Raw genomic sequence first — 13,571 nt, 5'->3', positions numbered from 1 at the left:
TTTAGTTTACTGCCAGTGAGCTCGTCTATAAGTCACAAAGACTAAGATTTTGCATCCCTTTGAAGGGATTTCTATAAATGACTTATTAATATTTTCATCGTATTTCCCTGCTGTCCTTATTTTAAAATATAGCTCTAATAATGACACACTGACTCCCCAAATCTCAAATGCAGCAATGGACTTTTTTTTTAATATAATAAATATCTATGCATGTACATAAGGAGCATGTAGCAACATAGTTTAATTTCTGATAAAAAATGATTAGGAACAGATGTGAAGCTGTAGAAAAGGCAATTTTACCTTACATAACTATAAAAACTGAAGAGGAAAAAATACTTAATAACTAAAACACAAAAAACCATTTTAATTTGGCTCATTCCCCTCTTTATTGGAACATCTGAGAGGAATAAAGCACACATACAACATACCACAAGGTAAAGAACTAGAACAAATCTTTTCAGTCACAGAGATTTCACTCCATCAATTTAAACAAACGCCTTTAAAACCACTGAATGAGTCTGAGAGACAGACGCCCACCAAACAGGGGACCAAGGGTCTAGAAATTTTAAAGTGTTCGTTCACCCCATCTCCTCTTCAACAATGCTTCTTTAAATAGATTCTGGTGTAAGAGGACCGTACATGTGGAGGGTCAGAATGCAGATTCTTTGGAGTTGTAGTGAAAGTAATCTGTTTAACAAAGGAGACAAGGTAGAAGCCATCCAATTAGTGTGGAGTCACTGCGCCATCTGGGCTTCCATGGCCTGGGCTGTCCACTCTGGCGCTGTCTGACTTATCTTCTCCAAAAGGTTATTCACTTGGAAACAGAGCGACTGAATCTGTTTGTCCCACGTTGGCAAAGCCTCACGGGCTAAAGGAAAAGAGGAAAACATAAAGACTCCCTTAATCTGTAGTACTTCTACCTAGGAGGATGGGGATGGGGACAAGACTTGGTTCTTCACTAGTTTAAGACAGAAGTACAGGTTTCACTGCTCAGAGGAATACAGAAACCAGACTATGATGGAATTGGGAAATGTTTTAACGAATTAACTAAAACTACAAAGCAACCTGGATAATGCTAAATTGTGGTTTTCTAACAGACTGTGCCCACAAGCATTGATTTCTACTTGAGTCTGACACCACTAGCCCTCTGGACACTCCCCACATCCACGTACACTGGCCCCTGCTTTTGTGATTTATAGTATAAGGGAGCTGCCCAGGGTCACCCAGCCAGGAGGGATGGCAGGTAGGGCATGCACCCAGGTCTTCCCTCCATTACATGAAGCTTGGCTCAAACCAACAATACAGGTCCAAGGTCAGACCTCCTCTACAATTTCTTCTAAAACAAAAATGTCATTGTAAAAGAGTAAGTTTACTATGAAACACTCATTAGGAAGAGTATAAAAATGTGCCACAGAAGCAAAAAAGCACACAGATCATTACTATTCTTAGAAAATTACAATAATTGTTAGAAAGTGTCACATATTGGGCACAACATCACAGTGTAACAGTCTTCTTATGAATCAAATTACTGCCACCTACTGGGGAAAGACATTCTCTTTTCACATATCCACTTAAACCAACTGCTACTGAATTGCATTTTAACAATAACCATAAAATGATAAATTCTTCTTACTTTCAAAATGAACTATTCCATCAATCTGATCGATAAATCCGTTCATACGGCCTTCTGTAATCATCTGAGATGCTATCTTTTCTGCCTGAAAAACAGAAAGGACAGAACCGCAGGTTCTCAGAGCCGGGAGAAGCGCTGAGGTCCTTCCCAGCCAGGATGAGGACTGCAGCATCATCACCCAGTCTCTGCTTGAAGACTTCGAGCAAGGAAAACCTACAACCTCTTTTGGCAGGTGGGCCCTTCCCATAATATGGAATTCTAGGGAAATCAAATGCAATATTGAATTAAGAGTAACTTTTCACAACCTTTTTCAATAGTAATAGTGTAATTCAAGTCTTTTAAATCTATAATCCAGAAGTTTGAAAAAAAAAATACACTTATAATGGGGTTTATAGGATTTTTTTTAAAGCTCTAAGTAGTCTATAATCTCTGGCCCTTATTTTCCTACACTGAGAAGGAAGTCTATGCACTTTAAAGGGGTGTGAAAAAACGCACTCAGAATTCAATCTCTAGAGTTTTACTAAATCTCATTGTGAAAATAGTCACAGGATAACAAGGGACAGAGGGAAGATGATCCACCTCTTTCTGGGATTCAGATGAGAAGGGAAGGCCACATTCTACATCACCTATTATTACCTCTTTTGATCCTCACAACAATCCTGCAAGGTGAAGTGCTAATCACCCTCAATGTACAGTTAAGGCAAATGAGACAAGCAGAGGCTCAGAGACTGGCCCAGAGCCCTACAGTTAGGGTCTTCCTGGCTGTAGGCCCAGCTCTATCCACTGCGCTACCCAGCTGAAGAAGAGGCTTCCTTCTGGGGAAAAAAACCATACCAGAGAGCAACAGAGAAAACAAACAGCATGTGAGGCAGGTGAACAGCACTGTTCTGTTTACAAAAAGAAAGGGGACAAAAAAATTCTGGGAGATAATTAGGACATGGATTATTTACCAGATTCCTTAGAAGTTATAACTTTTTCTGATCATATTTGATAAGAGAAAACCAAAAGTTCAATGTTCTGTTCTATTTTCACTGTTTTAGAGTCTGTGTGTACACACACACCAACATGTAAATATGCACACACGTCTCACACACTTGTTATTACAAAAGCAAACCTCAAAACTGCTTATGACTTTCTAATCCTATCTGGAACCAACCATGTTAGTCTTACACTATTTGTGGGCTACTCTTACCAAGAGGAGGGAGAGGGTTGGGAACAGGGACAGGAAAAGGTCAACACAAACCACTATGGGTATATGGCCACATCCCCATACACATGTAAAGGAAGATTCGAGTTTGGTGAGCAACTTGGCAAGTAATCATTTAAGATACTTCCTTTTCTCTCTATGGCTCTGGCATAGAAAGTGTAACCACAAAACGGGACCCGGGAATCACTGGCAGCTGTAATTACTAGAGGAGATGGTTGTTTTCTGGACAATCTTAAGATCTTCCACATACATTATTATAACCAACTTACTGTCTCTCGGATAGCAACACTCTTGAGTTCCTCATTTTTTTAAGCCATTCTGAGGACAAAATTAAATGACGTGGCAAGTAGAGTTAATGATGTAAGTTAAAACAAGTGGAAAAGTTATTACAACATACTCAAGAGCAGGGATTCTTAACCAAGGATTTCAGGGGGTCTTGAGCTTGAATAGAAAAAAATGTACATCTTTATTTGTACTCATCTAACAGAAATTCAGCATTTCCTTCAATTACATGTAGGCAAGAAAACATTATTCTGAAAGGGGTCCCTAATCTTCACCTAGGGTAGCACAGCAAAAAGAACAATGGGCCAGGATGTGGCCTCCAACTTTCTAGCTGTATGAATCTGGAGAAGTCACCTAACCCCTTGTCTGCCTCAGTTCTCTCAACTATAAAACAGGTATGATACCACCACCTACCTGTTGTGAGGGGCCAATGAGATACTATCTCTAAAATGCTTTCCTTGCAAACCTTCAAGTGTTACATAAATGCTCTTTTTTACCAGACTGTGCCAACACATAGCAAAGGTTAAGAATCCTTGTTCTACAGCATCACTTTACTCTTTGCAATTGCCAAATTATAGAATATTAAAATACATAAGTTTCCATCCTATGTTACACTTGTTTAAACATACCACTTTTTAAGAAATCAAAAGCACTCCACCTTTATGCTACAGCACATAAGCTACTGCCTTCCATTTCCTCAGGCTCCCCCACCCTCAGTTCCCACAGGCTGTCAGGAGTCTTTATCTTTTACCTTTTTTCCTCTCTTCCCCTCCTCCCCCCAAACTGTCCATACCTCACTCAAGAGAAATGTTCTCCAAGAACAGATCTCACCAGGTCACTTTCTTCAGGGACTTCCTGTGACCAAACTCCAAAATAGTCCATTCCAACATGAATTTATTCTATCTATCAAGAGTGAGGGCATGTACTTCCTACTGCGGGGCTACAACATTCAAATGAACATTCGACAATCTGAGGGAGCAGATGACTCCCAAAGGCTTCCTATAAGAGGTGGGCATGCACCTAAAAGCTGAAAATAAGCTGGGGGGATGCACCAAAGGGGTACCTTCCAGGTATGAGGCAGAATCCAAACAGAGGCACCAACAAAGGACACAAAATGAATGCTGAGTCTAAGGAACAGAAAGCAGGCTAGTTTGCGCAGTAGTGACGGGATAATAGTGTGGCTGAGTTGGTGGGCTGACATAACCATGATCAGTGGAGAAGTCTGCAACGGAAAACCACTGAGGGCTCCTGAACAGGGGAGAGACACAGTTAGATGAGTGTTTTAGAAAAATTATTACATGATGTACTGGAAAGGGGAGAAAATGGAAGCTAGGAATCCAATGAGGAGGATGCTGCCACTGTCCAGGAAAGAGGTTATGAGGACTTGAATGAAGGGGGTGGCTATGGGAGTGGAAAGGGATGGATGCTTCGGATGTTGTGGAAGCAGAACTCCCAAGTCTTGGCAACAGGTTGGATAAGGGCTGGAGACAGGGATGAGCCAACCACAACTCCAAGGCTGAGAACCCAGGTGCCTTTCAGTGGGTGATGCCTTCAGGTAAACTAGGTGCGTATCAATAGATGGAAAGAAGAGGGGATTTACTATGGACATGCTAAGTCTGAGTCCTGCAGAATGTCTTGCTGGAAATGTCCAAGAGACAGTTGGTAATACATGAACAAATCTAAGGGGAAACACCAGGACTGGAACGGCAAGTCATCCGTGCAGAACAATAAGCAAACCCACAGGAGATGCTGAGATCACCCGAAAGACTGGAGGGAGAGAAAGGAAGAGGGCCTCATGGAATGCCTTTGAGTAGAAAGTGGGACACAAATTATGATTCAGAAAAAGGGGACAAAGAAGCAGCAGTCAAATAGGTTGGAAGAAAGCTGGGTGAGAACAAAATGAAAACTAGGCAAGAGATAACATGGTGCAAAGGGGCCAAGAAGGATAAGAAAGGCCAGAGATTTAGTAACGAATGAAGTGCTGGTAACGACCAGAGGGGGAGTTCCACTTAGGTAATGAGGTTTGAAGATAAATGGAAACAGACTAAAGAGAAGAAGCAGAAACAATGAGAGGCTTTTTCTGAGACTCAGGCTGTGAAAGAGAGAACAGATATTAATAGTGTGAAGAAACAGTAGAATCAAGTCAAGACTATTCAAGGATGGAGGGAGGCCTAAACACGTTTACAGGTGGCAGAGGAGCCAGCAGATAGAGAGACTGACAAGACAAACAAAAGGGCAATCTGCTGGAGGAGACAGAACGGGATGGAACGAAAGGCACAAGTCATGGGGCTGGCCTTGGTAAGAAGGGCCGCTGCCTCCTCAGAGACTACATCGAAAGCGGAAAGAATGGGAGATGGTGCTAAGGAACTGTAAGTTACAGAAGAGGAAATTCACAAGGGAGAAGAGAATAACTACTATGAAGAGTGTGATGAATCAGTAGGAAGAAAGTAAAGCGCAGCTGTAGAGCAGGGAGAGCCCAGCTGACTAAGGTCAGACATCTTCCTCTAGTGCCATTCAGTAGCATACGAAGATGATGCCCAAGCCACAACACAGGGTTCAAAGTGTAGTGAGGCATGGTGGGTATGAGGGCAAAGTGACAAAAAATCAGAGAGTTTAAGGCCATGTACAGGTGAACTGGTTAAGTTCAGGCCTGAAACTGGGATATGAGGAAAGTGAGGCTCGATAAGGGAGCACTAGTGCGGAGCACTGAGGAGTAGAATGATGACATAACAGTAAGTACAAAGGACAGATTTAAAAGGAATGAGGCCTGGAGGATGGTAGCATATAATCAGCTAGAAAAATGCATGGGTTCCATACACTGCACTGGGATGCTTATGGCCAGAGTTCTGTGAAAGTGCAAAGACCACAAGACTTCGAGGGGGAGGAAGGTCTAACCATTCCAGTTTCATTCCCCATTCATCCCACACATACACCCTAGGCTCCAGCTAACCTAACCCGCCTGGTCTGTGGACAGGCTCCCTGCTTTTCTGTCACTGCTCATGGGGTTCCCTCCACCTTCTCCAGCCTATCCACAATTATCTGTTGTAGCGGTCCGTCTTTCAAGGCCAAACCAAACACTGCCTCTTCCAGGGAGCATGTCCAGATCTTCCCTTTCTTTGAACTTCCACAGCCCAAACCTGCTCTGCCATTCATCATAGCTATTCACCTATGTTTATACATATCTGCTCATTGATGTGGAGTTCCTGAGGACACAGGCCGGTTTATTCATCCTTGTAACTTTCCCAGCATCTGGTACTTAGTAGATGCTCAATGACCAACAAGTTAATTCTAGCATTCTGTCCCCCTGAAACTTTACTACTATTATTTGGTATCAGACATAAGAAAATACCTTAGCTGCAGGGATCTCTAATAGAGCTCCAAGCTCTTCAAAAGTAATATTATTATATAACTTGCTTGCAGACAACAAATTGTGTTCAATGACAGCTCTGTCCAAGATGCTGGAACCTTAGAGAAATTTAAACAATGATAAGTTGATTTTGAATCAATTATGTTCTGCATTCCAAAATTACATGAATTTCTTTGCATGTAATACCTATACCAGTATTTGTGTTGTCTTTCCAACCACATAAAAAAGGTCAGTTTGGGCTGAGTCAATACCAACTGGCTTTGGCACAACATAAGTTCTGTTTTGAACCAGTTTTGAGAAAACAGGAAGTTTTTTCCATCCAGTGGAACCAGCTTTGAAAACACAAATTCACAAAGTGAATTCCACTTTTGGGGTTTTCTTAAAACCAAAATATATCTTGTTATATTTTAAAAGTAGGAAAAAATGATTGAACAGTTTAAAATGACTGTTCTTAAAAATGACTGTTTACCTTTGAAAGTAGTAATGAAAAAAAAAATAAATACAACCTGAGCTAGAAATCCTATTGTAGGCATTTTACTGATTAGTAAGGTTTTGATTACACAGACTACATTTCAAATAAATATTAGTAAAAATGCAAACAAACTTCATTAATATATACGTAGAACTAGGCAATCCTGGGTCAAACTTACTGCATTCTTTTTCAAGATACCTGTTATTTTCGTCTTAACTAATCACTGTCACAGAATCTCAGTGCTTGGGAGCAGCTCAGGGGCCAAGTGGTCCAGCTCATAACTGCCCAGGAAGTACCTCTGTAAGTTGTCAGCAGGGCTTTGCTTAGAGACCTCTGGTCAGGGAGGGAAACTCATTCTCATTACACAGGGGACTGGATTGTCCAAGGGAACCACGGAGCAAAGAAAACTTTTCAATATGTTTCTCTAACTTATAAGTGGGTAAAATGTAAACTATTCAATCAACAATACTAAAAGGTGAAGAAAAATATACACTTAAAATGGAAGTTTCATTGGCTGTTGAGTTTTTTTTTTTTTTTAAGGCACTGACTGGTCTACTGCCTCGAGTCTTTTGTTTTCCTGAACTGAAAAGGATATCAGGAAAAAAATCAAATAGAAGGGGTCTACAAAAATCAGAAGGGTAGGAAAAAATCCACTCAGAAGCCAACCACAGGGGCTTTACTAAATATCCACAGTGCCAAAGTCGCTACTGCATAACAGGGAACTTAGGAAAGAATACTCACCTCCTCCTGGATTTTAGATCCCCCTAAGAAGAGAGGGCTAGCTTCCAAGATTAGACAAAATATGCCAGGGAGTAACAAAGAGCAGCCCACCGTTATGGGAGGTCAATTTAAAAAAATGTGGCTTGCATTTACACAAAGAAAAATCTTATTTAACCCTCACAAAAAATTTAGTAAGTTAGAACACAGAGTCTCATCTCCATTTTAAAGCTCACAAAACTGAGATAAAAGATGTGCAGTGAATCATCCAAAGTCAAGTTGTTGATCAGTGCCAGAGCTAAGACTATATCACTGGTCTTTCCCCTAGATGACAGTGTCTCTTAAAAGCACTTTAAAAGAAGCCAGGAAAGAGAAGAAAACGAAGACAATAAGGACCAAAAAAAAAAAGAGTAGAAACATTGTAATGCTGGGAAATAACTGGAAATTGGGGTAATGGATTTCATTGTGGCCTTTGCCCCTACCTCACTATGTGGCCGTGCTTAAATGATAACGGTGTACCTCAATTTTCTCCACATAAAACAAGATTAGTAATATTTGTGCTCATACATGATATTTGAGGATAATTACAATATTTACGAAGTTCTCTGAAGTATGGGAAAACAGGCCCTTCTCTTGCAAATGGCATCAAAAAATCTACTAGACTACAACAATTTTCCCTAATAGAATTAACTTCACATCTAAGACATGCAACACTTTCAACAACATTAGCTGTATGACACACAAATTAAAATTATGACTAAAGCGAGTCTATAATTGGTATTACCTACTACCTACTAGCCCAAAACTATTAAAAGGCTCACAGGATCAGGACAGTTATGAAGCTTACTACTATCCATAAAATCTATCCATACCATCCGCTGTGGTCGCTTTTTGGTGAGGCATCAACATAGCAGCAAATTCTTGAAGCTGATTTCCTCTGATGATTCTATCCAGATACATCTTCTCTAGGATTCCATAGGCCGCAAGCTGCTGACACCTTTCATCCTTAAAAAGAGTGGCTAGCATTCGAGAGCGCTGTTGTCCTGGAGAAACAAATGGGCATCACCAACACATTTCTCCAGTAGGAAACTCAGTATCTATGCCTTTAAGCAGTAATAAACTATGTGAAATTTGGTAATATTTCTTAAAAATCAGACTACTGGCACTACATTAAGTGTCTAGTCCTAACATTTTTAATGTGATTTCTGAAGCAAACATGCACCAAGATTAAAAGATTTCAGAATTATTTCGGAAAATCATGTTCAGTTACTAAAACTTATGCATTTCAACTACTTTTTTGTTTTCCTGAACTGGGTAGGTTGGCATAAATAACCTTCTAAAAATGTATGTTAACTGTTATTTACTGTATGGGAAACACGAAAGGAAGGCCTAGAACTGAGTCTTGCTGTGAAAACACAAGAGCTTCAAAGCAGCCCAGTAACTCCAATTTCCTCAGCAAACTGAGGCACTCGGTTTTTCTCTGGGCCTTCTCTGCCTTTTTTGTTACACTCACATTTTGCCACTTTATTACCTTTTAAAATTCATGAGGCACTTGCACAGAGATGACCTTGTGAAGAATATAGGAATCAGGCCATTTTATAGATGAAGGAAGAGAATCTCAGAGACAATAAGTGACTTGACCCAGTCAAAAAGTGGCAGCTCTGGGGCCTTAAACTTGGCTTCTGCTTCCTTGTTCAGAGCTCTTTGCACTACAGCCAGGCACCAGGCTCAAGTACCAGTGAGCGGTGTTTGTAAGAGTTATTAACATAGGTGTATATTTAGAAATAGGATATTAAAGAAAATAGTAATTATTTAGTGCATTGATTAACTTTTATCTCCCCCAAAATACTAAGCATTCATATGTAGATGGTTCTACCCTACAAAAGCTGGAAGTCACTAAAAAGTCATCCTTTGATACACAGGATTCGGAGTGAATAATGCATTTACCTGCTGATGCCAAGATGGTACAGTGCAAAGCATGTTTTAAGGCCTCTAGTCTCTCACTTTCATGGACTATCGTCTTATATGACAGTTCATTGTATCTCTGGGCGGCTTCAATGAACTTTCTTCTATAATCAAGGACACGAGCATAGCACACCTGCAGCAGAGAGAGTAGGTCTAAATTAGCAAAAATTAAAATTAAAAATCAAAGGATCGATGGACCTCCCTCCACATCTATCCAGTCAAACAGTCTGTGACTTCAGTGTGTGGTGGAGCCCTGAGCAGAAGTCTGAGGAAGCTAATTATCTCCTTTCTTAGAAGGATATCTTATGCACAAAATAAAATACAAAGGACTCCAAAGGCAACCAGCTCCACTGAAATCCATTTATCAAAATATTACAAAAGCCAAGCTCCCAGATGCCAGATTAAGAAAAATCTGCTCTAGTCCAACCATTAATTAAACAGGAATCTTCTCTAAAACATGTCCCAATGTCATTCTTGCTTTGCCTGAAACAGTGGGTAAAGACACTGCAGGAGGGAGGAAGGAAGGAAGAGAAAAAGGAATGGAGAGAGGAAGAGGGGGATGGAGAGAGAAAGAGAGGAAGGGAAGAAGAGTGGAAGGGAGGGAGGAAGGAAGGAGGAAAGGAAGGAAAAAAGGAAGGGAGGGAGGGAAAAAGGGAGAGAGGAAAAGGAGAGAAGGGAAAACCCCTACACCACTGCCCCCTGACTTCCTGGAGAGCTTCAAGGCAAGTAACTGGAGTTTCTTCTGAAGGCTTCCCTCCCTGCCTCCAAAACCTGAGAATCTCCTCAAGACACTTGCAGATCAGCCTGCCCTCTTGGGGTCCTCTGATGGAGATCGTTTGCAAATCCTTTTAGACTAAGAACTTCTCCCACTACATTCTTTGATTTCTGGATGTTGTTTCCATGTACTTATAATCACACTTTACATATCTTTTCACCCTTTCACTTTGTAGTTGGAGCCCTTACAAGACTGAAGAAGATATTAACAATTACAATTTATACATCAGAAAAATAATCTCCCAAAACAAAAACAAACCCTAGCACTGATCTGAGACCTGAGGCCTGCTGATTCCTAGCTAACTTTTCCAAAGGGATGGATTTAGTAAATTAAGAACATGTCCATACAACAAAAGATACTAAATTTAAAAAGAACTAGAATAGGGTTTTCTATCTGGAAAGTTTTCTGTGTCCTTCATCACCAATCTTTTAAAAATAAAATTTAAAAAGCAAATGGGGTAAGCTTTAAAAACAAACTGCTGGATCGGTTATAACTGCTCCTTTCTTCCAGGCCCTCTCTAATTTAAACTGTTCCACTGTACTTACACAGAACCTTTCCTACTACTCTGGAATCTAATTCCATTAAATAATTATTCAAATGTTTACATTATAAGCTGTTTAAGGAGAAAAAGGAGACCAGGCAGTGCCAAAGGGGGAATCACCTTGTAGTGGATCTGCAGCTGTTCATTGGTGGATTCGTTCTGGAGCAAGGAAGCTCGGTTGATGTAAGCCTCCGCCTGCACGGGGTCATCATCCTCCAGATAGAGCCGGGCAATTTTCAGATAAGTCTCCAATTTATAATCCACATTGTACTGCCTGCAATTAAGAAATAAAAAACACACAACATCAACTTTAAAAAACAATGTCCCTTCTCTGGTGTGGAATGCTAGTTTTTCGAAGAAGGTATCCTTACAGGCCCTTGAGTTTATCTGATGCATCACAAATTTATATAATATTTCTACACCATTAGAAATAAAGTGCTACTGAGCTTAGTGGAAGCAGATCATTTGTATCTCACATCACAAGCCTTACTTATATTTTAATATTCTTCCTTCTTTTATTAATTTATGTTACATCTTAGTTCCCTTACTTAAATATTCAAAAAGTTGCCAGGCTCCTATGGCAGATATTTGCTTTAATAAGTACTACTTTAACTTAGCACAGATGGGGAAAAAAACACCTATGTCTGTTTTCCCAAACAAGGAGGGCAATAACTCTGCCGTTAAGAAAAAAATCACAGCTGAATCAAATGGCCAATATGCCATTCCCTAATTACTTAAGCCACATGAGCGTTTAGACTATCTGTGCCACAAGAAAAAGCAGATAAATGATTTTTAAATAAAAAATAGTAACAAAAATCTAAAGGAGATATTATCAGGAGAAACAAAGACAAAATAGCTGGGAAGCCTTGCCTTTCACAGTTACTGAAGAAATAAATAATGCGAGTCACCAAATATGCTTTTAAGGACAAGATCAAAAGCCATGCATGAACAAAGGTTATCAAACATCAAAATGAGCTGCTTTTCATTGAGCTATTTCATAACCTAAATGTTAATGGTAAGGAAGTCTACACTGGTGTCTTTCTCACCATCACAAAAGCTACATTTATGTGCACAGAACCTATAGTCAAGTGGCAAGAGATCAAAGAAGACTACTTTGAAATCTGACACAGCTGAACTAGTAAACCTGCCAGGTGAAACAGAAAGTGAATGTGATCATGTAATGGAATATTTAATACCTTTCATCCTCCTTACGGCTGGGTGTGGCAGAGAGAAAGGCTCCTTATATGCCAAAATATTTCTAGGAGCACTTTCTGTGGAAGTAAGAAACTGGAAATGAAGTGGATGTCTACTGCTTGGGGAAATCACCAAATGAATCATCACACACTGATGTAATGCATCACAAAAAGTGATTGCTTGAGTCAGCCGATACATCACAAAGATGCATCAGAAGAAAAGATGATTCTGAAAGATTCAGAGAAATCTGGAAAGGTCTGTATGAACTGGATGCAGAGTGACGTAAGCATCCCTGAGAGAACAATTTACAAAATGACTACCATAATGCAAAGGAAAAGAGTACAACAAACAACCCAGAATCCAGCACAATTCACTGACTGACTCTTGAAGAGACGGACCTTTCCTACTCTAAAGAGAAAGGAGTGTGCCACCCAACACCATCCCTACATCTGTTTTGCTTAAAGAACCTTCTTTGTTAGAACAGAGGTCTCTATGGGGGGAGGAGGTGCTAGAAAATGACAAGGATATTAAAAAAAAAAAAAAGATCAGTTATTATTTTTAAAAATACGCTTTCAAGCCAAAGTACTTCATGTATCAAAGACTTACAAATAAGGTAAAAAATTAAAAGTGGAAGTGATAAAATCAGCGGGAATATCATGGCTATGTCTGACCTTAACCTTTTACCATGAGAAAAGCAAAGTGAACTCTCAAGTACCCAGCTTTCCTCTATCCAGGTCTGGTCAGGGTACTAGAGAGCGCCCTTCAGACTTATTCTGTGACTGTTCTAGCTTGATTACTGCAGCTTCCTCTACTTGGTCTCACCTTGGCAAGCTCAGAAATATGGCCTTTACTGCTTCAATATTCAAAGAAAAAGTAAAAAATGTGATCTAATAACCCTATAAATCTATGTGAGGAAGTATGAGGTAGCTGTCCTTGAAGCCAGGAAGATCTGAGTTCAATTTTCTTTTTTTTTTTTTTTTTTTAACATTTGCCATCAAGTTTATTTGCTATAAAGTATCACAATATTTACAAAACATACTTTGCACAATCAAGTCATGATTGCCTGGGTACAATGGAGTTCTAGGGAAGAACTAGTCTTTCCAATGGCTAGAAATGGTCTTGGATAATGAGTTTATGGAAACACTTTTTCTTCAGCAAGGAAAAAGATTTATGAAGCTATATGATTAAACATCTTTTTCACCTTAAGGAAAGCAATCGCGCCCCTCTTATTGGGATCTGTCATTTTACAGACATGAAATATTTATATCAGAGATCTTATATTTTTAAGCTAATGTTATATATATCAGAGCTGTGGTCATAAACATCTTATTTATTACCAGTGCTGAATTATGGAAGTGATTTCTTTGAGGCCCAGCACAGCAGTGCTAAGAGTTTCTTTAGCGATTAACCAGCTGGAG

At 39.8% G+C, this 13,571-nt stretch overlaps 1 protein-coding gene across 1 annotated transcript in view; it reads right to left on the bottom strand.

The window, feature by feature from the left end:
• Positions 1-361: 361 nt before the first annotated feature.
• The window catches only part of COPS4 (COP9 signalosome subunit 4), a 31,152-nt gene continuing 17,942 nt past the window's right edge, over positions 362-13,571 (bottom strand). Inside the window, exons 5-10 of the mRNA XM_072624020.1 lie at positions 11,080-11,233; positions 9,626-9,776; positions 8,551-8,721; positions 6,472-6,587; positions 1,634-1,718; positions 362-868 (exon numbers count right to left, since the gene is read on the bottom strand). Of these exons, the coding sequence (XP_072480121.1) occupies positions 735-868; positions 1,634-1,718; positions 6,472-6,587; positions 8,551-8,721; positions 9,626-9,776; positions 11,080-11,233 (811 nt within the window). The 3' untranslated portion in view covers positions 362-734. The remainder of the gene's footprint in view (positions 869-1,633; positions 1,719-6,471; positions 6,588-8,550; positions 8,722-9,625; positions 9,777-11,079; positions 11,234-13,571) is intronic.

This window comes from Notamacropus eugenii, chromosome 7 (genome assembly GCF_028372415.1).
Source record: "Notamacropus eugenii isolate mMacEug1 chromosome 7, mMacEug1.pri_v2, whole genome shotgun sequence".
In the NCBI taxonomy this organism is placed as follows: Eukaryota; Metazoa; Chordata; class Mammalia; order Diprotodontia; family Macropodidae; genus Notamacropus; species Notamacropus eugenii.
This window is presented reverse-complemented; position numbering and strand designations above follow the sequence as displayed.